At 35.0% G+C, this 24,766-nt stretch overlaps 1 protein-coding gene across 1 annotated transcript; it reads right to left on the bottom strand.

The window, feature by feature from the left end:
* Positions 1 to 3,352: 3,352 nt before the first annotated feature.
* On the bottom strand, positions 3,353 to 6,565 carry LOC120072074 (aluminum-activated malate transporter 2-like). Its single transcript, XM_090311078.1, has 5 exons — positions 6,292 to 6,565; positions 5,132 to 5,272; positions 4,768 to 5,040; positions 3,597 to 3,703; positions 3,353 to 3,406 (listed from the first exon to the last, which is right to left on the bottom strand). Exons 1-5 carry the CDS (start codon positions 6,563 to 6,565, stop codon positions 3,353 to 3,355), a joined length of 849 nt encoding a protein of 282 aa, XP_090167204.1.
* Positions 6,566 to 24,766: the final 18,201 nt, after the last annotated feature.

Raw genomic sequence — 24,766 nt, 5'->3', positions numbered from 1 at the left:
CTTAAGCCAAGTATTACAAAAACCCAAGATGTTAGGGAAATTAATGAAATGGGCAATAGAATTGAACGAACAAGATATTCAGTATAAGCCAAGGATTTCAATAATTGGACAAGCAGTGGCAAACTTTTTGGCAAAATTTACATTGGCTATTGCCGAAGCTGAGACTAAGACTGAGGTCGACCATGTGAGAGCGAGGACTGAGGTCTATTCATTACATTTGATGGGCTTAGACCCTCATTGGACACTTTTTATTGATGGATCATCCAACATGAAAAGGTGTGGTATGGGAATTTTGGTGGAATACTTTGAAGGTAAACGATAAGAATATGCCCTTAGATTCAATTTTTGGGCATGAAGTACTCATTGCATGATTAAAAGTTGCTAAAGGGATAGGTATTTCTAACTTTCTAGTTTTGGATGATTCACAATTAGTGGTAAAGCAAGTAATAGTAGAGTATCAAGCCAAAGAACAAAGGATGGAAACTTATTTGACCAAGGTTAAGGAGTTACTTTCTTCATTCCCAAAATATAAGATCAAGCACGTTCCAAGGTCGTATGCAAACAGATTCATTAGCATGGTTAGCAGTAGCATATGAGATAGAATTTAACATAATAGTCCTGATAAAAAATCTTGCTCTAGCCCAGTATACACAAGAAAGATATTATAGATATTGGAGAGCTAGAATTCTCCAAATCTGAGGCTGCTAAAACTAAGTTCGAGTTCGATCCTACTAGGGACGAGGCTAAGGATGAGGCTTTTGATATTGAAGAGATAGATTTCTCCGAGTCTGTGGCTGTTAAATCCAAGTTCGGGGCCAACCTTACTAAGGAGGAGGCCGAAGCTGAGGCTATGGATATTGAAGGGCCAGATTTCTCCGTGTATGTGACTATGAAAGCCAGGTTCGAGGCCGACCTTATGGGCTGAAGAATGAAATGATAATAAAACTAAAAAAAGTCTAACTTGAGTGGATCTGATAATCAAATATTTGAAAAATGGAGAGTTACTTTTAGAAAAAGCAGAGGTCAAGCGATTGCCGAGAGGCGAGCATCATATTACATTCTAAGGGAAAACAGGCTCTATAAACGACGTTATTCATTGCTTATGCTAAAATGCCCTATACCTAGTGAGGTAGAACATATGATGAGAGAAATTCACAAAGGGATATGTGACACATTTTGGAGCAAGATCCCTATGCTACAAAATTGTTACATAGGGATATTATTGTCCAACCATGCTCCGAGATGCATGAGACTTCATGAGAACATGTGACCAATACCAGCGGTACACATGAATCCTAAGGAAACCACCTGAACCATTAACTAATATTGTAAGTCCTTGGTCTTTTGTACAATGGGGAATAGACATTATTGAGTCACTCCCTTAAGGCAAAGAGCAAACAATGTTTGTCGTCGTAGCAATAGATTACTTTACAAGGTGGGTTGAGGCTGGAGCATTTGTAGCTATAACAGAAAGAATGCTATAAATTTTATTTGGAGAAACCTTGTGTGTCGATTTGGAATCCCCAACACAATTATTATGAACAACGGAGAATAATTTGATAAGTCAAATTTAGAAGATTTTGCTCATATCTCAACATCACATATCGATGTTCCTCCTCATCTCCTCCCTAAGCAAATGGACAGGTAGAAGTGGTAAATAAAACAATTAAACAAAGTAAAGGCAAAACTTAAAGATTAAAAGAATTATGGGTGGAAGAACTAAGAAGCATACTGCGGGTATAACAAACGACAACAAGAAATTATACAGGTAGAGATTGGAATACCATCAGCAAGAGTAGAGTAGTTTGATCCTCAAGGAAATGAAACTTCAATGAGGTTAAGCTTAGACCTAGTGGAAGAGCGCCACGAGATAGCACATTTATGTGTAGTAGAGTAGAAAAATAGGATCACTAGATACTACAACACCACAGTGAGAGTGTGAGGCTTTAACAAAGGAGATCTAGTATTCAAGAAAGTGATGCAGAACACCCAAGATTCAAATGATAGAAGCGTTTGGGTTAACATGGGATGGACCGTATCAAGTGATTAAAGTGGTTAGACCCGACACATACACATTTTCAGAACAAGACAAAATGGCTCTCCCTCATCCGTGGAATGTCAAGCACTTGAAAATTTATTATCATAAAGATGTCTACAAGTGTAAATAAAATGGCTATCGAACAAGTTGTTATAAGTAATTTGTCTTATCTTTGTACATTATTCTAAGGAAAGAACAAGAATTTAAATCAAGAATAGCCTGGAAAGTGGGCTTGCCCAAATCCTGGCTTGAGCCAGCACGCTTAGCCCTAGCTAAGGTCAGGATTAAGCAGTAGAAAGTTTCTAACTTGACATTCTGAGCTAAAAAAAAACACGCTCGACCTTGGCCTCGGCCGAGAATGACCCTAGAAGAATAGCAAGTGGAAGCTACGTGGTTAGCGTAGACGAATAAAGTGACACTTGAGAGATGAAACTACAAGAAAAATTGGCATAAGAAAGAACCTAAATCATACAATAATAATTGGGTGAAGAAAGAGCCACGTAATGAATCAACATGGCTACAATCAAGAAAATAATGGCTTGATCGGCCTCGATCCAAGGGCCGATTATGATAGTTAGCAAGCTATGACCAAAAAAAAAGGAATGCCAGTAAGCTAGAATTTAATTGGGTTGTATTTCAGGTCAACTCCTAATCCATGGACCACTTAGGATCAGATGAGTAATAAGCCGATGTATAGGTTCGTCATGAGATGGAGAAGCACATTGGAAAATCGATTGGACCTCAAATGGTTTTGGCTTGATAGGCCCAATAGCTCCTAGCAAGTTAGAGTTAAGTTTTGCGACAGCGTGGCTTAGAGTTTGAAGGGGAGATTGTACTCCTAAGATAGGTTTCGAGAATTAAAATATGCGATAAAAAAAGTTTGAGAAACCAGAACCCTACCGTGGGAGTGGGGGCTAATGTTGTAGGTGGATTCTAGATTCAAGGAAGAAATGGTTAATGAACAACAAACGAAAGAGAGAAAGAGTAAGCCCAAAAGAGAAATGAGCCTAGTTGGCCTCAGCCAAGCCCATCAATAATGGCCTAGGAACGATGAGCCCGACATAATCTTAGCCAAAAAGGGATGAAAACCTAAAAGTGCTAGGTTAGAATGTAGGGTTGGTCGGCCTCAATCGAAAGGAAATCCATGAACAGTCGGCCCAGTAAAGAACACTAGTCAGATAAGGAATAGGAGAAGGATCAAAGCCTATAAATAAGGCAAAGAAGAACGTAAATGGACAAGTATGTTCTCCATCCAGTACCAAGTACTCTCTTCTCTTTCCAATCTTCTGACTAAAGCATTGGAATGGTTGTGGCTCACACAATACCAGTGTTCATATTTCTCTTTTCTTGTAGGCGAGCTCTCTTTACCTAAAATACAAATTTACCATACTTGCCCCATAGAGATCAGGTACGCTAGTTTGGTGAAAATTTGACATTAATAATATCTAAGTAGTATTTTAAACTAAATTTAAAACTTTTAAGAATGCACAAAATTTGAATGAATCTTAATAATATAGATTATGATTAAAATAGAAATATAAAGATATATATGACTAACCAAAGCTTCCTCATTTTGTTTAGAAGAAAGGACAGCCTTATACTTGAGTACATCTCCTCCCCAAATAGACTCTCCTTCTGATGCTCCAAAATACTCAACTCCAAAACCTGCCAGTTGGATATATTAACAAACACAAAGTTCAAAATCACACAAAAAATTATTGTAAACCTGATCGATACAATGCCGTTGCTTGCTATAACTATTTAATCAATAATATTTTCTTTTTTTTTATAAAAAAAAAAATCTATACTTCTGGTCCTTCATGTTTGACGTAAATTGCATTTCTATCCTTAAATTTTCAAATCCAACATTGGTTCCAACCATCAACATATTCGTTCCAACCATCAACACTTTTGGTATTGTTTAACTTTTGTGTTAGATATAGTTGATTAGACATTTTTGTTTAATTATTTTTAAGCTGGCTAATATAATAATTTTATATGCTTAAGTTTTTGAGGTGACAAATTATATTTTCATTATTATTTTAAAATAAAAATTTAAAGAAAGACCTTTTTCTTTTTTATTATTCCATCTCTTCATATTCTTTCTCCCTCCACGTTCCACTTTCTTCTTTCGTATTATATACATATTATGTGAATTATAAATTAGCCTATAATACCTATATGGTACGTAATATTATTCTTCATCCAATTCATGGTCATTGCCACCCGTCGTGGACGACGCTTCTTCTTTCTTCTTCTCTCTCTTTTTTTTTTCTTTTTCTTCTTTCCCCTTCCCTTCTCCGATATCTTATCTGTCCTTTTCTTTACCTGAATATTTGGAGAAGGGAAGAAAGGAATGAAAGGAGAAAGAGAAGAAGAGAAAAAAGAAGGAGAGAAAAGAAGAAAAAAAGTGGCAACCTCAATGATAATGGATGGTAAGGATCTAGAATAGATGACGGACAAAAAGTGATAATGGTAGGGATTAAAAAGAAGATTATCTCAAACCTTAGGAGCTAAAATGTCGAGTTTGAAAACTCCGAGGTCTAAATATAACATAAGTTGAACTTCAAGAACTGAAAGTATAATTTTACTTAAATTTTTTTATTTTTCTCTCATAGATTATCTAACTGTATATAGTGTACTGTACTTCTCATTCTACAAAATAATATATCTCTCATGAAATCACATCGATACAATTTTTTTTTTCTGGTAAAGATCAAGATTATCACCTTCAAAGAAACTCCCAAGGTTTTCAATGTCGGTAGAAACCAATTGGTGAAGATCAGCACCAGCCCAAACAGGCCTAACAAAGATGCAAACAACCACTGCAATAAAACCACCCATGAGAATGTTTGCAAGCCTATGCCAAGCAAGTTTCAATATCTCATCATCTCTATAACCAGACACAGCCACCATATCAAATGTCAAGATGAATATCAAAAGCCCATAATCATATCTGGCCTTCAACTTGGGAAAGAATCTAAGATATGTTGCTATTGCACCTGAATTACAAAAACAATTAAACATTTCATCTCTTTTGTCAAATCTAAGGAGGTTGAAAGTTTGAAATAACTTGGTTTATATGTTAATTACTTATTATGGATACAAAGAACCCAAGCAATATAGGATGGCCAATCTTTCCAGAAATACTTGCAATGTAATGAGCTCCAAACCCTAGAGCTCCCGCTACTAACGTCGCTATTCCTCTATTCAACCCTTTTCCGAGCGTTGCTCCTGTCATTCAAAAACCGATTAACACACTCGAGAACATAGATCCGTTTGATAACCTATTTTACTTTTTATTTTTTGTTTTTAAAAATTATGTTTCATTTCTTCACAAAAATATATTATTATTATTTTGTAAGATCTAGTAGGTAATAAACGAGCAAAATTCTATGTAGAACTAAAAAGTAGTATGTATAAGTTTCTTCTCTTTACTTTTTGACATATTATTTATATTTAATTTTGATATATTACTTTTCCGAAGTGACCAATAGGTTTTATAGATTATTTAGGATGTGTTTGGAAGACATTTTCAAATGTTTAATTTAAAAAATAAGTCATTTTAAAAGAAATTAGAGCGTTTGACAATTACTCAAAATAATTTTTTAAGTGTATTTTAATAAGTTTTTATCAAACATATTTAAATAAAAATGAGTTCTTTGAAATTTTTTTTTCAAATTAATCCAAACAAAGCCTTATTAGGTTCGGCATCTACTTGAATTTTGTATATTTAAAAAAATTAATAATTAGACCTTGAGTTTATATTCTTGGTTTGAGTCTTCTCTATTATATTATTTAATAATTATATTAGATTACTGCAGTGATACGTAAGACAGAGAGTAATATGGACCGGTCAGTAATATGGACTTCTTAAATACACAATATTGGAACTTCAAACATTTATTAAGACAAAACTTTGGAACTATAAAGTTCCTTTGATTTTTTAAAATTATACTTGTTCTCTCCCAGTTTCTTTACAGTGGTATATGAACTTTTTAAATAACCTTTGAATATTCTTAACCATTTTTCCCCCTAAAAAACCACTTTAAAAGTCACCTATTTTAAAATTTAAAACATGATTAGAAAGTAGATAACAAAACAAAGAAGAAGAATAAATAGAAGTAGTATTTAATAAAAATCTTAATTTGATTACAAACACAGAGCTTAAGAAATCAATTAATTTTTTTAATTCAACTATTTTTTCTTCATTTTCGAAACTTAAACTCTACGAACTCAACACGACAACTTACCTACAGAAAACTCGAAGACGACAATAACGGTGATGACAGCCCATATCGACGATGCGCCAAAGCTATCGTAGAGAGGTTCACAATAGTAAAATGACGACACCATTGCGGTGGCTAATCCAACCTTTAAAGAGTGAACTATTCTTCTAGGATCATCTCTGCCCACTTTCTTTGTCTTGTTTGCTAATTCAACCACTTTTTCTTCCAAGTTCCAAGCTTTTCCCTTGAAGCAACCATGGTGATCATTGGTTAATATCTCTTCAGATCCCTTTACCATTATCTTACAGAAAGAAATAGAGAGATATGGAGTTTTAGTGATTTGGAAGTGGGGTTTGATTAGATTCTCTTTTTTGGTTATATAGGGAAATATTTTTAATGCGTTTCTAATAATGGTTTGGTGTAGGTTTAAATTTTGTTATCTTTTGACACACGTTTAATATACTCAGTTTAATTTCATAGATTTACTAATTACATGGTTTCAACCTGTTAAATAAACTGGGGGCATTTAGGACGTTGAGTTAATGTTTGTTTTTATAGTTTGAAGGTTATAATAGTATGTGTTAGAGTGAAAACTACTTTAGACTTGTTTTAATAATACATTTTTTGAGGTGTAGAGTATTTCAGTCTAGGTAGAAAAATAATGAACACTGTGAAATAAATGATGAGTAGGAAGTAATATATACTATAACAAATAATGAACATTGTAGAAAAATAATTTAAATAGTAATATTATAGTTAATTCTAAGTTGTAATAATTTGAAACAACAACTATTATAATTGGAGTCCCAAATATGGAGTGAGCTACAATAGCTCTGTTGGAATGCCTTAAATTTGTTTCCTGGCGCTTCGAACAACCAAGCACGAATTCGTATTTAATGTATTTACTTATTTGTAGTTATTTATAATTATGAACCTAGGGTTTAGAGTAGTGCGATATATAAACTCTCTAACCCTAGAGGTGTCGTTGGTCTATCCAGAAAATATTCTCTCTAATAATATTGTCCTCCCTTTGCCCCGTGGATGTAGCTACATACTGTTAGTGAACCACGTATATCTGTGTGTTGATTTTTTTTTTTTTTTACGTTCGTTTTGTATTTTTTTAATTTTCGATTTCATTACAAAGTGGTATTAGAGCCTCGTTAAGGTTTTTTTTTTAACTTTTGCATTTGTTCGACAATTGAAGATGTCTGGTATGAACATTAAAATTGACAAATTCACCGGGAGGAAAAGTTTCGGTTTATGGCAGATCAAGATGCAATCCCTACTAAAGAATGGCAGACTCTTGAGGAGAAGACTCATTCGACAATCATGTTATGTTTGGTTGATGATGTCATCATCGAAGTCACAGATGAAGAAACTACCGTTGGTCTTTGGTTGAAGTTGAAAAGTCTTTACACAACAAAATCTTTAACAAAGAAGTTGTTTATGAAGAAACGCTTGTATCATCTATGTATGTAGGAAGGTACGTCTCTGACCATATTGATCAATTAAATAAAATCTTATTAGATCTGTGTATTGTAGAGATTGAGGTTGATGCTGAGGATGTTGCCTTAATTTTATTGACATCTTTGCTCCCATTGTATGAGACCTTCGTTTACTCGTATATTGAAGGAAAAGAAAACTTGACCTTAGAAGACACAAAGTCCATGTTGCTTATGAGAGAGGACTGTCAAAATGCAGTGAGTTCACGTATAGAAAGTCAGGCATCTGGGTTAGCTACTAGAGGGAGCAAAGGACATAGGAATTCTGGTAAGCAAAAGTCGAACTAGAATCATAAATCTTCAAAGTCCAAGTGTTCTAAGTCAGATGATGTTTGTCATTATTATAAAGAAAAAGGGCATTGGAAAACAAAATGTTCTAAGAAAAAAAGGTATCATGAAAAGAAGGAAAAAAGTAACAAAAATGAAGCATCCACCTCTGTTGCACAAGTTGAGATTGATCATGAAGAAGTCGAGATCGATTCTGAAGGAGATCTAGCTTTAGTTGTAAATGAACATTCACATTCTGATGATGTGTGGGTTCTTGATTCTGAGGCATCTTATCATATATGCTCAAATAAAGAGTAGTTCTGAATGTATCAACAAATAGGCAAAAGGAATGTTAGCATGGCTAATGATGTTGTGTGTAATATAGTTTGAATCTGCTCAATCAAGATACGAACACAAATGGTGTCTTCTACATTTTGGAGAAGGTTAGACATGTTCCATTAATGATGAAGAGTTTGATATCCTTTAGTGTACTAGATTAAGGGTCACAATTTTAAAGGTAAAGATGGAGCAACGCATGTCTACAAGGGTTCTGAGAGACATAAAATGTGAAACTCTTCTTACCACAGATATATTTCTGTGTCCATTGGATATAACCAATCATGAGTACGATGACCCTTCACAGATGCTCGTAAGTACAGTTGGGACAATTTACTGTTTTGCCCCTGTAGTTACATCTCACTCCTTAAGTACCACTGATTCCTCTAATGAACAATACAACATAGTCCAACTATGTGTGAACACCTCTCAGGCCAAGAGAAGGTATGTGGCGCCACATCGTTCAAGCCCCAGAATCAGCCCTTAAAGGAGCCATTTATCTACTTACCTCTGCCTCGGGGAAGGAGTGAATTCCATCTTGTGTAGCTGAGTTCCCAGCTCCCAAATCAGACGAATCCCCAAAATGGTAGGTTTGAATCGGCGACCTGGCCACTTGCACCCATACAAATCAAAGGATCGCCCTCAATGGCAGGAATTCCCAACTCACTCAGGATTGAGGTCATGTTACCTGTGGTCATCCTAGTGAAGTGAAGTCTCTGTCATGAATGGTGTTATATAACGAGACATTAACACTTCATGGTCAGGTCTTATACAAACTCTTTGTATAGGATGCCCCCGCTCGCATATCCCCAACATGAATGATCAGGATCAGACCATCTGTGACAAGTCACAACACTTGTGACCATTCCACAAAGCGGGCCGCATCCATAGCATTACAAAGATAAGGTTTCCCTTCTTTATCCATTTACTACAGACCATTTTAGTTATCACTCAAGACATGATCCACTTGTATGTCACCACATACATGCTTGAGTCACATATAGATAACCGGGGATTTTATGTTTATTGGTTTGTGGTAAAGCAAATAAAACAATTAACCGAGCAAAATACAAAATGTGAAGTAAATATCATATATTAACAACACAAGTTTTTGTACATACTGTTTACAAACTACAGGACACGAGACATTAGGGTATTAACCCCAACAGCTATTGCATCGTCTATTATTCATAAGGATGATATGACTAAGTTATGACATATGACTTGTTCATATGAGTGAAAAACGGATGCAAACTCTGTTAAAGAGGGATCTTCTATGTGAGCACAAGTTGCAAAATGTTGAATTCTATGGAAATTGTGTATTTGGAAAGTTTCATCATAGCAAGTTTCCAAGGGGTGTTCATTGTAGAAAAGGGACACTTAATTATATTCATTTAGATTGTTGGGGGACCTTCCAGAGTTGAGTCTATTGGAAGCAACAGGTATTTTATGTCTCTAATTGATGATTACTCAAGAATTTTACTTGGATTTTTATGATGAAACATATAAATGAAGCCTTCAAGAATTTCAAGCAGTGGACTTCTATCAGGGTGTTACTACCTGTAGTAGCACATCAGAATTTGGAACTTGAGCAACTAGATGTGAAGAAAACTTTCTTACATGGAGAGTTGAAGGAAGAGATTTATATGACCCAGACTTATGAGTTTCAGTGTCCAGGTAAAGAAGATTATGTTTGCAAGTTAAAGAAATCTTTGTATGGGCTAAAGCAGTCTCCAAGGATATGGTATAAACGATTCAATAACTATATGGTTGGACTTGGTTATAAGAGAAGTTGATGGTGAGCGTGAGCACACGTGTCAAATTATAATAAAATAAAACGATCAAAAGACCGAGGATCGTCCTCTGAGGAACTGGTTTGAATCTTTTAGCTATTCAGAGATTCTTCCAATTTTATTTAGAGGACCGGGCTATAATGAGAACCTAACTAATCTAATCCTAAAAAGCAAGAAAAGATAAAACGTGGGTGAATCTAGACAAAGACACGTGATAACGGTCAGAAATGAACGTTATTACAGTGCTAGATTATTAAACAATGCAGGTTTGCATTGATAAAATATATAAGATTGCGTCCAAAAAGCATTAAGTATATAACATTTCGGTCGCATGCGTCCATCGCATGAAAACAGTTAACTTGTGTATTTTCGTGCAGAATATGTGATGATGCAAGGGGGAAAATGCGATTACAAGAAATCAACGGTCGAACGCAGCATTACCGCAAGGCTTTGCGGTGATTTGCCCTCGCAAGTATTTACTCAAGAAGGATTGTCGCATAGAGCTGCGCAACTTCACGGGCACATCTGAGTGAAAAGCATAATTAATCATGATGAGATAGAAAACTGATGACGGTCGAGTCCAAATTAAGTTGACAAACCGCTAACGATAACAAGTACATTCAGCTTTTTGGTGACAAATATTCGACGCATCAGTCAGAGAATTAAAGCCATCCCATCTGTGCAATCATAAGAGAGAAGTCGCCTTTCACTCTGAAGCTCTATAAACAACAACTACAACCTTCAGCAAAGGAGTTCGAACACTTAGAGAATTTTTCCATTGATAGAATAGCCTTGTTCTTAGTTTCTCTTTTATTTTAAGGCAGGGCGAGAGAATGGAAGATATGCCAAAAGATCGCTCAGGGAAACTCGAGAGAGAACCCGGAGGCTTGGAAAAGTAGAGGGTGAGTCGACTCTCGCAAGAGTGAAATTTTCTTTTGATCAGAGTAGAAAAGACAGTGTAAAAGATTTGGAAGCAAGAGATTGCTACCAGGCTCTTTATTTTCATCTTGCATTGTTATTTTGTATTTCAACTCTATATCTATACAATGGAATTTCTTTATCTACATCTGTTCACTCTCTTGAAAGCACGCATGAGTAGCTAAATTTTTTGAATGGGTTGAGAAAAACTAAGCTAACATGACCTAGGATGTTCATTGCATGTGATTATCTTGTTTTATGCTGTGCCCAACACCTCTTTAGAGCTACTCGAAAGAGAGTCTAAAGAAAGAACCTAAAGACTCGAGAGAGCTAGGTTAGAATCTAGACTCGAGAGAGCAAGATTAGATCTGCATAAGCAAGAGATAGGGACTTAGAGATAAACTCTGTTTGCCAACCTGCATCGCATGCACCCTAGAGATATGTTATGATATTATGTGGTTGCCTTATTTGTGTGTCATTTTGTCATCTCATAGATAAGAATAGAGGCTTATGTGTAGGTCCTATAGACTTAACGCATATATCGCATGCGTTCTAGTACTAGAAGCCGTATCATTTGCGTCGAGAGATGGTTTGCTATTGTATGTGTGTTGCAAGATTGCATAACATGAACGCATTCTAGGAAGTGTTAGCCGAACCCCTTCTCAACCCGTTCACTGCATATTCATCGCATCTTCTATATTATCAACTCTTTTCATAACTCCGCCGCATTCGTTTATTTTACTACCACAAACAACAACCCAAAACAACTATTTGAATATTTGGTTACCGCAAAGTCTTCTCGAAAATTATCACCGCATACCGTTTTCCCTAGTCCCTGAGTTCGATCCTGAACTTACCAGGAAACTCAGTGGAATTTATACTTGGATTTCACTGAGAAAACTTGTTGCTCAAACCATTTTCATCACCACATTTCATTCCATTATTTCACCTCATAAAATAACGCATCAACACGTTCTTGGGTATGATTTTGTTAAATGGATTAACCAAATTAATTACTTTGACCTTAGATTGATTCATGCAAATTATAAATCTAGGAGTCTTTTTTCCAGGTATTCTCTCTCGAGCTCAACCCTTTCTAATGACTAACCATCGAGCTGAATCTCTTTTATTGCTTGACTAGCCACAGCATTAAGTTCCTCCATCGACAATCTCTATTAATCTCCTATCACTCTTGTGCATACTCAATTAACAGTTTAACATGCTAGATCCAACTCAACACTTTCTCTCTCGAGACAGACATTAAGTAAAGAACATTCAATTAGTGATCAGTTAATAAAAAGCATTAAAAATGCAATGAAAGTCAAATTGTTGACTTTTGACTTTGAGAGTCAAACTTTGACCTTTGACTAAGTTAGTGGAAAGATCCAACAATTGTGAGTGGAAAATTCCAATTTTTTGCATTGTTAAGTGTTGTCTTAATTTGAAGACACTTACTCCACTAATCCTACTTTGAGTTAGTGGAGTGTCAAATTCTCATCAAACTCAAAGTTGCATGTTTTGCATGTAATGGTCTTTAAAATGAAAAGTTTAATAAATTTTAATCTTCTTAGCCAAGTGGATTATTATGAGATTATTTGATAATCTCACCCTCTTTCTCTCTCAAATACTTAACTCAAGTCAGAGAAGAAACCATGCAAATTACAACTGTACAGTGACATCTTCTTCCACAGTCTCGAGGCACCCTGGGAGCATCCTCTTCGACTGGTTTGTGCATTATCAAGGTGAACTCTAGAAATGGATAGGATCGCTTTAGTTTTTGTTTGAATTGATATTTCCCTTTGTTTGGCTCATTAGGGAAGAACTTTAGGGTCTAAAATGAAGGGTCACACTTAGAGAAATTGTTAAGCTAGTTAATGATTTCTTGACCAAATCAATGATGACTGATTGTTATAGGAATAAGAGTTATTCTTGTGTAGTAATTGGATGAGAGTGTCTCAGTTCAGTGAAGGGACAACTGATTACTCTTTGTTGGCTTTTGTCCTAAATCACTGAAGTATCATTGCAAAAATTAGGATGTTAATTGGGGTTCATTTAGTTTTTGCTAAAATTGATTGGATGTTTTAGAGTTACGCTAAAATCTAATGTAGATCAATTTGTTTCTTTTTCAGTAAAAATTTCAAATTGTATTTTAACGTTATTTTCCTCTACTTGTTTGACCGATTTTAATTATATGACTTCGAAAGTTTCGATGAAAACTTTTTTCGTGGTTAACGACCTTAACATCGTCTTGACTGAGGATTGTCCTCAAGTTGCAACCCCTGATGCAACACGAAATGTTTGTAATGCATACGAAATGTGGACGAAGGGTAATGATAAGGCTCGAATTTACATTTTGGCAAGCATACCTGATGCCTTAGCCAATAGTTTTGAGAGCATGGTCACTGCACATCAGATCATGCAATCAAAATAAGAATTGTTTGAGCGAAAGTTTTCATAATTCAAGTAAAGTAGGGTTGATAATGACGAAACGAGTAATGATAGCTTCCTAGATAAACTCCAGTCCATATTGAATGTCAAGCGACAAATAGAGAAAGCAAATGTTGTCGAATCTAATGAAGTTAATCAATGAGGATTGTCCTCTGAGATGAAACTTGGAGCTTATGATATGAGTTATGGAGTTGATGCCACTACTCTCTAGAGAAGGAAGAACTCTAAAGAATATAAATATGATTTATTTGTCTTCAAGATGTGCTTAGTAGATAATGATGATTCTGCCTGGATAGTTGATTCAGGAGCTACTAATCACGTATGTTCTTCTTATTAGAGATTTAATTCCTGGAAACTATTGGTAGCTAGAGAGATGACTCTTAGAGTCGGTACTAGTGAGGTCGTTTCAGCTGTTGTCGTAGGCAGACTTAAGTTATTTTTGGACAAGAAACGATATATGTTATTGGATGACGTATATGTAGTTCCTAATATCAAGAGGAACTTAATTTATATTTCTTTTTTGATTGAACAAAAGTATTCCCTATCCTTCTATGAAAATAAAGTGTTTATTTTTAAGAATGGAGTGGAGTTAGGCTTTGGTTCAATGGAAAATAACTTGTATGTACTAAGGCCATTAGTTACAAAATCCGTGTTAAATACTAAAATGTTCAAAACGATAATAACTATTAAAAGACCGAGAATTTATCCTATAGAAAATGCCCACCTTTGGCATCTAAGGTTAGGTCATATAAATCTCAATAAGGTTGAGAGATTGGTGAAAAGTGAACTTCTAAATTGTTTAGAAGAATTTTTTTTACCCATATATGAGTCATGTCATGAAGGCAAGATGACACAAAACTACCTTTTACTGAAAAGGGTTATAGAGCCAAAGAGACCTTGAAGCATATACATTCAGATCTATGTGATCCGGTGAATGTAAGAGCACGATGGGGGTATGAATATTTCATCTCTTTTATAGATAATTATTCTAGATATGAGTATCTATACATAATGCAACACAAGTCTGAAGCACTGGAAAAGTTCAAGGAGTATAAGACTGAGGTTGAAAACTTGTTAGGTAAAAAGATAAAAACACTACGATCTGACTGTGGTGGAGAGTATATGGACTTAAGATTCCAAAACTATATGATAGAACATGAAGTTACGTTCTAGCTCTCAGCCTCAGGTGCACCTCAACAAAATAGTATATCGAAAAAGAGAAATAGAACTCAATTGGATATGGTTCGATCTATGATGAGCTATGCATAACTTCCTGACTCGTTTTGAGGATCTGTAGTAGAGACTACTATTTACATTTTGAACAACGTTCCCTGAAAGATTGTTTCTGAAACACATTTTGAGTTATGGAGAGGTCGTAAAGGTAGTTTACGTCACTTTAGAATTTGGGGATGTCCAACTCATGTGCTAATGACAAATCCCAAAATGTTGGAACCTCGTTCAAAAGTATGCCTATTTGTAGGCTACCCCAAGGAAACGAGAGGTGGGTACTTCGTTGATCTAAATGAGAATAAAGTGTTTGTATCGACAAACACTACCTTCTTGGAAAAAGACCACACGAGGGATCATAAACCACGAAGCAAAATTGTTTTAAGTGAAATTTCTATTGAATCTACTGAGACTTCAACAAGGGTTGTTGAAGGGGCTGATACATCAACAAGTGTTGTTGATATTGGTTCATCTAGTCATTCACATCCATTTTAAGAGTTAAGATTACCTCGACATAGTGTGAAGGTTATGAACCCACCTATAGGGTACATGGGTTTAATAGAAGCCCAAGATGTCATAGCTGATTATTGTATTGATGATCTATTTCTTATAAACAAGCAATGGAATATGTTGACAAGGATGAATGGATTAAAACCATGAATCAAGAAATAGAGCCTATGTACTTCAGTTCTGTCTGGGAGCTTGTAGATCAACCTGATGGGGTAAAACCTATAGGTTATAAGTGGATATACAAGAGAAAAAAAGGTGTACATGGAAAGTTACAGACCTTTAAAGCTAGACTTGTGGCAAAGGGTTATACTCAAGTTGAGAGAGTAGACTATGAAAAAAATTTCTCATCTGTTGTCATGTTAAAGTCTATTAGAATTCTCTTGTCCATACCCCCATATTATAACTATGAAATATGGCAAATGAACATGAAAACTGCCTTTTTGAATAGCAATATTGAAGAGACCATCTACATGAATCAACCAGAAGGATTCATTGAACAAGATCAAGAGCAAAAGGTATGCAAGCTTAATCGATCCATTTATGGAATGAAACAAGCATCTCGATCTTGGAATATAAGATTTGATGGTGTGATAAAATCTTATGGCTTTGATCAGAATGTTGATGAGCCTTGTATTTACAAGAAAATCATCAACAACTCAGTAGCTTTCCTCATGCTGTATGTGAATGATATCCTATTTATTGGGAATGATGTAAGTTTTCTCATTGATGTAAAGAAATGGTTGGCCGACCAATTCCAAATGAAAGATTTGGGAAAGGAGCAGTTTATTCGAGGGATCCAAATCATTGGGAAATGTAATAACAAAAGATTAGCCTTGTCTTAGGCATCGTATATTGACAAGATGCTTGTCAAATATTCAATGCACAATTCTAAGAAAGGTTTATTACCTTTCAGGTGTGGAATTGTATTATTTAAGGAGCAGTGTCCTAAGACTCCTCAAGTGGTGGAGGCAATGAGAAGAATTTCTTATGCATCAACTGTTTGTAGCCTTATGTATGAAATGTTATGTACCAGACCTGACGTTTGCTATGTAGTAAGGATTGTCACTAGATATCAATCCAATCCAATATTATATCACTGGATAGAAGTCAAAACAATCCTCAAGTAACTTCGGAGAACGAGAGACTATATGCTTATGTATGGAGCACAGACTCAAACTTTCAGACTGATTGGGATTCTTAAAAATCCACATCAAGGCCAATATTTACTCTCAATAGAGGAGCTATAATTTGGCAAAGCATCCAACAAGGATGCATCGTAGACTCCACTATGGAAGTCGAATATGTAGCTATTTGTGAAGCTGTTAAAGAGGATCTTTGGCTTAAGAAGTTTCTTATTGATTTGGACTTTGTTCTAATATGTCTTTGCCCACCACACTTTATTGTGATAACGTGGTGCTGTGGCAAATTCTAACGAACCTAGGAGTCATCGAAGAGGGAAACACATTGAACAAAAATATTACTTGATTTGGGAAATAGTGCTTTGAGGTGACGTGATTGTCATGAAGATTACTTTAGAGCACCAACGTTGTTGATTCATTTACAAAGGCTCTCATGGCTAATGTTGGATTGTATGTCCTAAAATTCGCAGTTTGTAATGTCAAACAAATTCTATTTGAAATAAAGATGTTATTGATATTTATTCAATAAAATTGTTGTTGAGTCTGTAAATTTCACATGTAATGACTAAATCCAATAAACTAAGATTCATGATTATTACATGAATACTTGGACTTTATGTGGAGAGATGGATTGAGTATGAGTGAATAGCCAAAACGGTCTATAGTATATGAATCGTTCATGTGGACACATGCAAATTGGGGCGTCCTATGTAAAGAGTTTGTGTAAGACCAGGACCAAGAAATATGTCACTATTACTTTATAATGTTGTTTACTATTTAAGATTGGCTGTTTCAAATTAATGACCTAGGTAACTCGACCTTCATTCTGAGCTAATTATGAACTCCTATTTATTGGGGATTATCCTTAGATTTTCATAAATGAGGGTTGGCTCAATTGCACCTAAATAAGCCTTCTATTTCAGGGGTAAGACCGGGTAGATAGCTGAGGACATAGGGTGTAAGACGAAATTCACTCCTACCCATCTCTAGGGATAGAAAAGTGGTTGTTCTTTTAAGTATTGATTTCAGGTTTTGAACAAGGGGCCCCACCCTTTCATTGGCCCGAGGGGAACTCAGTTTAGTGACTAGATCACAAACCTATTGTTCATTAGAGGATCAGTGGAACTTAAGGAGCAAGATATAATTTCAGGGGTAAAACAGTATTAGACCTAGCCGTTATTACAAACAACTAATGAAGGGTCGACTTACTGATTATGGCTAAATCAAGTGGACAGAAATATCTCTACAGTGAGGAGAGTGCAACCATCGAGCTATAGTGGTGTATCTTTGTGGTTAACGAATATTGATTAATTCGGATTGAAGAGTTTAACCGATTAATCTCAAATTATTGGAGATCATGATTTGTAGGTCCATAAGGTCCCTCTACTAGCTCGTAAAAGATTAAACCTTGGAGTAGAATATTGAGTAAATTTAAAGTGTTCAAATTTGAAATTAGGATTTGCAATTTGAAATGTTCAAATTCAATTTTTAGGGTTTGGATAATTATATTCGATATAATTAACGTTTAATTATGTTCAAATTAAACATAACTAGAGAGTTCAAAATATTTAAACAATGATTTAAAAATTGATTATATGTATAGAATTCATGTTTCAATTAGATGTTTTATTAATTTAATATTTGATATTAAATTATTATTTAATTAATTAATTACATTTGTTTATAATTAAAATTAAATCAATTTTTTCAATTTTTAAATTCAATTTACAGAAATTGAATTAATATTTATTTTATTCTCAAATTAAATTAACTTAAATTGAAAAATGGAAATATTAGTTGATATATCCCAAAAATGTGATTTTGAGTGGATTTCTCCACATTTCAACACCTAGGCTACTTAGCTAATGGATTTTCAAGTTTCAAAATGCTTAAAGATTTAGTGCTTGCATGGATTAATTGAATAAAGACTTCAATTTTTTAGAATTCAAGGGGTGGCATTCTGATTTTCTGAGATTTTTCAGCAAAAACCAGTTTTTACTCTCAAGGTCTCAAAAACCCTCTCGATCCTTCTCAATTATGAGTTCCACCATTCAAATCCAAGGCTGAGAATTGTAGAAAAGACTCTTTTGGTGGTCTACTCAAGATATTGAAGGTCAATATCGTGGAACTTGCAAGGGTTAAGGAGAATTCTTCAAAGGTATAAATTGTTGAAACCCTTTTCTGTGTTAAAACCTGTTTTTTTCTATCATGTTTTATACTCAAATTAAGTGTAATTAGTGTTCTTAATGATTCTGTTAGCTTCCGCTTTATGCATCTTTACTCCATCACCTAAAGTGTTCGAGGGTCGTCTAGAAAGTCTAGGTCTACGAGATATGCGACATATTATCTAGGGCAAGTAGGAGATGTTACTGTGTATAGTGTATGCCCTAGTTTATTGTATTTTGTACTTTATTTGTGTTGTACATTTGGCTCCCTAAACTTTATGACAAGGGGGAGATTGTTTGGATTGGTGTCATAAATCTCTCTTGTATTCTCGTAGTTTGTAAACTTTGTATAAACAAATTGTCATTAATAAAATAATTGTTATTCATGAGTATACACTCAATTCAATAAACTAATATCCTAGGTTATTTTATGTAATTTAAACATGCATGTAGAGACATACGGGTGGATCATGTTTAATGACAACCTAAACGGTCTGCAATAGATGGATAAGGCTGGGTACCTTATCCTAATGACACTACGGATATGACCCGTTTTATAGATGTTACAATTGTTGTAAAGTGGTACAAATGATATGATCTTAGTCATTTATGTGGAGACATGTAAGCGAGAGTATTATATACAAAGAAGTTTGTATAAGATTGGACCACGAAATGACTAACGTCATTATATAATGTCGTTCATAATTGAGACTTACATTTCACCAGGATGACCATAGGTGACATGATTTGAATCCTGAGTGAATTGTGAACTCCTATTGATAAGAGCGGTCCTTTTATTTGTATGGGTGAGCGTGGCCACTAACTACAAGTTGGTGGTCCAAACACTCTATAATTTTTTATTTTTTTTTTGTAGAGTTATATTATAAATTGTTATGCCTGCACACTTAATTTCTTGAATAAAGAAAAAGCCCAAATGATGAAATGGGTTCAGCTACAGATCCATGATCAAAAGCTTTAGTTAATTTGCCCCAAAAACTTTGGTAGGTAGATTTCTTGGCTCTGGTTGCTCCACAACCTTCCAGCTGATGTGCAACACGTGGTGAATACCACTTTCACTACCTGATGGAAGAGACACCATTTTCTGATGGGAAATAAAAATAACAAACAAATTTTATTTTCTTTCTCTCTCTCGTTTCAGTCTTCTATTTATAGAAATGCTCTCTAACCCTCTTCTCTTTTTGATTGTTTGTGTGAGTTTGCTGTGTGAATGAAGAAGAAGATGAAATATGCAATGTGATAAAAAGGAAAAAGGGAAGAAGAGCTATATGGAGATGTGCGTGGTTCGGCAATGGAGTGCCTACATCCACGGGAAGAAGAAGAACTTTTATTATTCAAGAGCTAAGTCACTTTCTTTACAGATCTTGTAACTTTCTTGTAAGCTTATTAAAGATTACACTACTAAATGTAAATAATGCATATTTATACTTTGAGCTGATACAAGTAGTTACATAACAAACTGTAAAAAAAGTGTAAAAGGCTGTTGAAGTCTTGATTTGTATGCTTGAGCTTATTTTATACTTCAAATCTCCACCTTAAGCTCAACATGCAAGCTTTTCTCCTTCCAGATCTAACTTGTCTTTATCCTTTTTCAGGTAGCTAGAAGCCGATCTGACCAAGACAGTTTGAGAGCTTGATCTTTGAAACAGGTTTGGTAAGCATATCAACAGCATTCTCAGTTGTATGGACTTTGTGAACTTCGACTTCACCTTTTTCTATTCTGTCCCTTACTAAGTGATATTTTATATCTATGTGTTTGGTTCTTGAGTGGTATTGAGGGTTTTTGGAAAGATGAATGGCACTTTGGTTATCACAGTAGATCTTAACTACTGTTTGATTGATACCAAAGTCCTTCATCAACCCCTTTAACCACAATGCTTCTTTTATAGCTTATGATAATGCCATGTATTCTGCTTCAGTAGTAGATAGGGTTGTGATTGACTGAAGATTTATTTTCCAACATAGTAAATTTGGACCATATAATAATAAATAACCTGTTATCCTTTTGTCCTGGTCACCTACAAAATTTGGATCAACATATCCATATAGCTCTACTTCTGTTTCTTTTGTATTTTGATATGTTAATTTAGATTGTTTAGACCACATTAGGTATTTTAATATCCATTTTGTTGCTTCCCAGTACCTTTTTCAAAGGTTAGACATGTATCTACTGACAAGACTAGTAGATATCATTAGTTACATTAAACTGCCTACTGCTTGGTTGTAAGGGATTAATTGCATTTGAGTTAAATGTTTTATATTTGTTTCCTTAGATAAATTATCAGAGGAGAGTTTAAAATGACTAACAATAGGTATAGTAACAGGCTTAGCATTAGACATATTGAACCTTTTAATAACCTTTTCACAGTAGTCTGTTTGACTGATGGTAAGGATAGAGAAAGCCCCATCTCTGTTTATTTCAATCCTAAGTCTTTCATGTCAAACTCTCTCTTTAGAAGATCTTTGACATGTTTTATATCCTCCTTAGATTTCCCAGCTAGCAACATATCATCTACATAGAGGAGTAAATAGACTTTTTCCTTATAGGTAGTTGAATTAACATAAGAACAAATATCATAGCTATTTCTTTGAAACCCAATACTCTCCATGTAGTCATTAAATCTTCTATACCAGCATCTAGGGGATTGTTTAAGACCATATATAGATTTGTTTAGGAGACAATAAAGATCTTCCTTTCTTCTTTCTTCAAACCTTTAGGTTGTACCATATAGATATCATCTTATAGATTTCGATGAAGGAAAGCTGTTTTAACATCTAGTTGATCTAATTCAAGGTTGTAATGAGCAACTAGAGATAGCAAAAGTCTGATAGAGGTTTGTTTTACTACTGGTGAGTAAATTTCAGAATAGTCTATGCCTTCCCTTTAGGTGAATCCTTTAGCCACTAAACTAGCCTTATACCTAGGTTTTTCTTCTTTATTATAACCCTTCTTTAGTTTATATATCCACTTGGAAGCTATAGGCTTGCATCATTTAGGAAGAGAGGCTAAGGTCCAAGTGTTGTTGACACTGAGTGATTCCATTTCTTTACACATAGCTTCAATCCAAGACCTAACATTTGGGCAACTCACTGCCTCTACAAAAGTAGCAGGTTCTTGGTCACTAGAAGCTATTGTGGCATTTAGAACTAGGTTCATGTAATTAGTTTCAGTATACCTAGCTGGAGAAACTATCAGTCTTCTTTGTCTATCCCTAGCTAATGAGTACTGACTCAAATCAGGTTGAGTTTCAGTATGCTCAATAGACTCACCTGAGTTTTCTTCTTCTTCTTCTTCAGTTTCATTATGAGGGTTCTGGCTAGTGGATGAATCTTTAGGTGCCTCCACCTCAATCCTAGCAGTAGTAGGGCTTTTAGGAACTTTACAGGTTGTCTTTTCCTTTTTCATAAACATCCCTTTCTCTCTCAAAGTAACATCCCTGCTTACAACAAATCTTTTCTCAATAGGATTCTACATTTTAAAGCCTTTAACACCTTCTTAGAACCCAACAAACATACACTTCACTACCCTAGATTTTAGTTTCCCCGACTTTGGTGTATATAGCCAACACATCCAAATACCCTTAGATTATCTAGGTTAGGAGGATGTTTTGTCCATTTTTCTTCAGGAGTTAGGAAGTTTAGGGAGGAATGAGGACACCTATTTAAGGTGAAAACAGTGTAGTTTGCTACCTCTGCCTAATACTTTTCACTGAGAATAGCATCTGAAAGAAGACATCTAACCCTTTCCATGATTGTTTTATTAAGTCTCTCAGCAACTCCATTCTGTTGAGGAGTAAATCTAATAGTCCTATGCCTAGTTATGCCTGTTTCTTTACAAAACTTATTAAACTCTTCACTACAATACAAAACTTATTAAACTCTTCACTACAATACAAAACTTATTAAACTCTTCACTACAAAATTACAGTCCATTATCAGTTCTCAGGTATTTAATTTCTTTCGAAGTTTGCTTCTCTATCATGAGTTTCCATTCCTTAAACTTATCAAACACTTGGTCTTTAGTTTTAAGGAAGTAAACCCAGCTTTTTCTAGAGAAGTCATCAGTGAAAGAGAGTAAATACCTTGAGCCACTTAGGCTAGGTATAGAAGCTGGACCCCATAGGTCTGAGTGGATATAATCTAGGATAGCCTTTGTTGTATGTTGTGCTTTAGTAAAACTTTTTCTTGTAGCCTTTCCTAAAACACAATGTTCACAGAAAGTTAGATTATATGAGAGACCTTTAGGTAAAATCCTTTACTTAGATAAGACTTCTGGGCCTTTAGCACTAATGTGAGATAATCTCTTGTATCAAACATCAACCTCAGTGATCTCATTTGTGGTGGCAACATATGCCCCTGTTATCATTTCAATTCTTTTAACCACAAATAAGTCATTTACCTTTTCCCCAACAAGTATTACCTTAGAGTCTTTTAGCACCTCAAGGGTTCCTCCTTTGCCCCTGTATTCACACCTATTTGCATCAAGCATTCCTAAGAAAATTAGGTTTCTCTTAAGAAGTAGAACATATCTTATATTTCTAAGAAGTTTAATAGTTCCATCCTTAAGTTTCATAGAAACAGAGCCAATGCCTTCTATCTTACAGCCTTGGCTGTTTCCCATGTAAATAATTTCTACTTCAATTTCTTTATAGGTGTTGAACCATGGTCTCATAGAGGTCATGTGATAGGTGCATCCAAAATCTAGAACCCAATCAGGTTTTCCTAGGGGATTTACATGGTTGGATTTATCTAAGGTTGAGGCTAGAGCATCTGAGTAGATATAAGATCCTTCTACCACAGAAGCTTCAGGCTGTTTACCTTTAGAGTCTTTTTCTTTCTTTTGGTTCTTCCTTTTAAGAATAAGACAATCTTTGGTTAAATGTCCTTTTTTTTTGCAATACTTATATTTTAGTTTCTGTTTAGGCTTATTTTCTTCCGAATTATGTGGTTTTCTATCCTTTGAGTGATTTGGTTTAAAATTTCCTTTAACAAATAACCCTTCACCACTAGGATGATCCATTTTGTCAGTTTGTAACTCTAGCTCCCTAATTCTTAAAGCTGATATTATTGTATCAGTACTTATGTTATCCCTTCCATATTTTAGAGTATTTTTTATTTTCCTATAGGGTTCAAGCAGAGAATTAAGAAGTACATAGGCCTCATTTTCATCCCCAAGTTTCTCTCCTAAGGTTTTGAATTCAGCAACAATTATCTTGAATTCATCTCGATTATCAGTTAGAGACTTTGATGAATCCGTTTTAAATGTAAAAAATTTCTCCCTAAGATACATTTTACTAGGAAGATCCTTTGTAGCATATAAGTCTTCCAATTTAGTCCATATCCTATAGCCTGTTTCTTGATCTAAAACTTAGCTTAAAACATTATCACTAAGGTTTAGAACTAACGTACCATAAGCTGCCAGCTCCCAATCTTCTTTTTCTTGAGCTGTCACTGAGGCTAAGAGTGTAGTGGGTCAAGAAGAGCTCTGTAAGCCTTCTATTGGCCAAGAATTGCTTTGATTTTGGACTTCCATAGGCCAAAATCTCCTTTACCATCGGACTTCTCTACTTCGAATCTTGCTACTGACATCTTGGAGTGAAACTTGAATCTTGAATCTTCAAGAATTGCAATCTTGTAAGTCTTTTGCTCTGATACTACTTTGTTGGGTCTGCTCACTTAATTTCTTGAATAAAGAAAAAGCCCAAATGATGAAATGGGTTCAGCTGAACAGATCCATGAACAAAAGCCCTAGTTAATTTGCCCCAAAAACTTTGGTAGGTAGATTGCTTGGCTCTGGTTGCTCCATGACCTTCCAGCTGATGTGCAACACATGGTGAATACCACTTTTACTGCCTGATGGAAGAGACACAACTTTCTGATGGGAAAGAAAAATAACAAACAAATTTTATTTTCTTTCTCTCTCTCGTTTTAGTCTTCTGTTTACAGAAATGCTCTCTAACCCTCTTCTCTTTCTTATTGTTTGTGTGAGTTTGCTGTGTGAATGAAGAAGAAGATGAAACATGCAATGTGATAAAGAGGAAGAAGGGAAAAAGAGCTACACAGAGATGTACGTGGTTCGACAATGGAGTGCCTACATCCATGGGAAGGAGAAGAACTTTTATTATTCAAGAGCTAAGTCACTTTCTTTACAGATCTTGTAGCTTTCTTGTAAGCTT

Source organism: Benincasa hispida, chromosome 2, assembly GCF_027475165.1.
Source record: "Benincasa hispida cultivar pf3 chromosome 2, pf3_genome.v1.1, whole genome shotgun sequence".
NCBI lineage: Eukaryota > Viridiplantae > Streptophyta > Magnoliopsida > Cucurbitales > Cucurbitaceae > Benincasa > Benincasa hispida.
The sequence above is the reverse complement of the archived record's forward strand: the minus strand, read 5'-3'. Positions and strand labels throughout refer to the sequence as shown.

What these genes read in the sequence shown, in the direction of transcription:
- LOC120072074 (XM_090311078.1), bottom strand. Translation starts at nt 6,565, where the DNA reads ATGGTAAAGGGATCTGAAGAGATATTAACCAATGATCACCATGGTTGC. An exon ending in GTTCTTTGTATCCATAATAA is followed by an intron (nt 5,041 to 5,131) that starts GTAATTAACATA and finishes TTTGTAATTCAG; the next exon opens with GTGCAATAGCAACATATCTT. An exon ending in CCTTGGGAGTTTCTTTGAAG is followed by an intron (nt 3,704 to 4,767) that starts GTGATAATCTTG and finishes TCCAACTGGCAG; the next exon opens with GTTTTGGAGTTGAGTATTTT.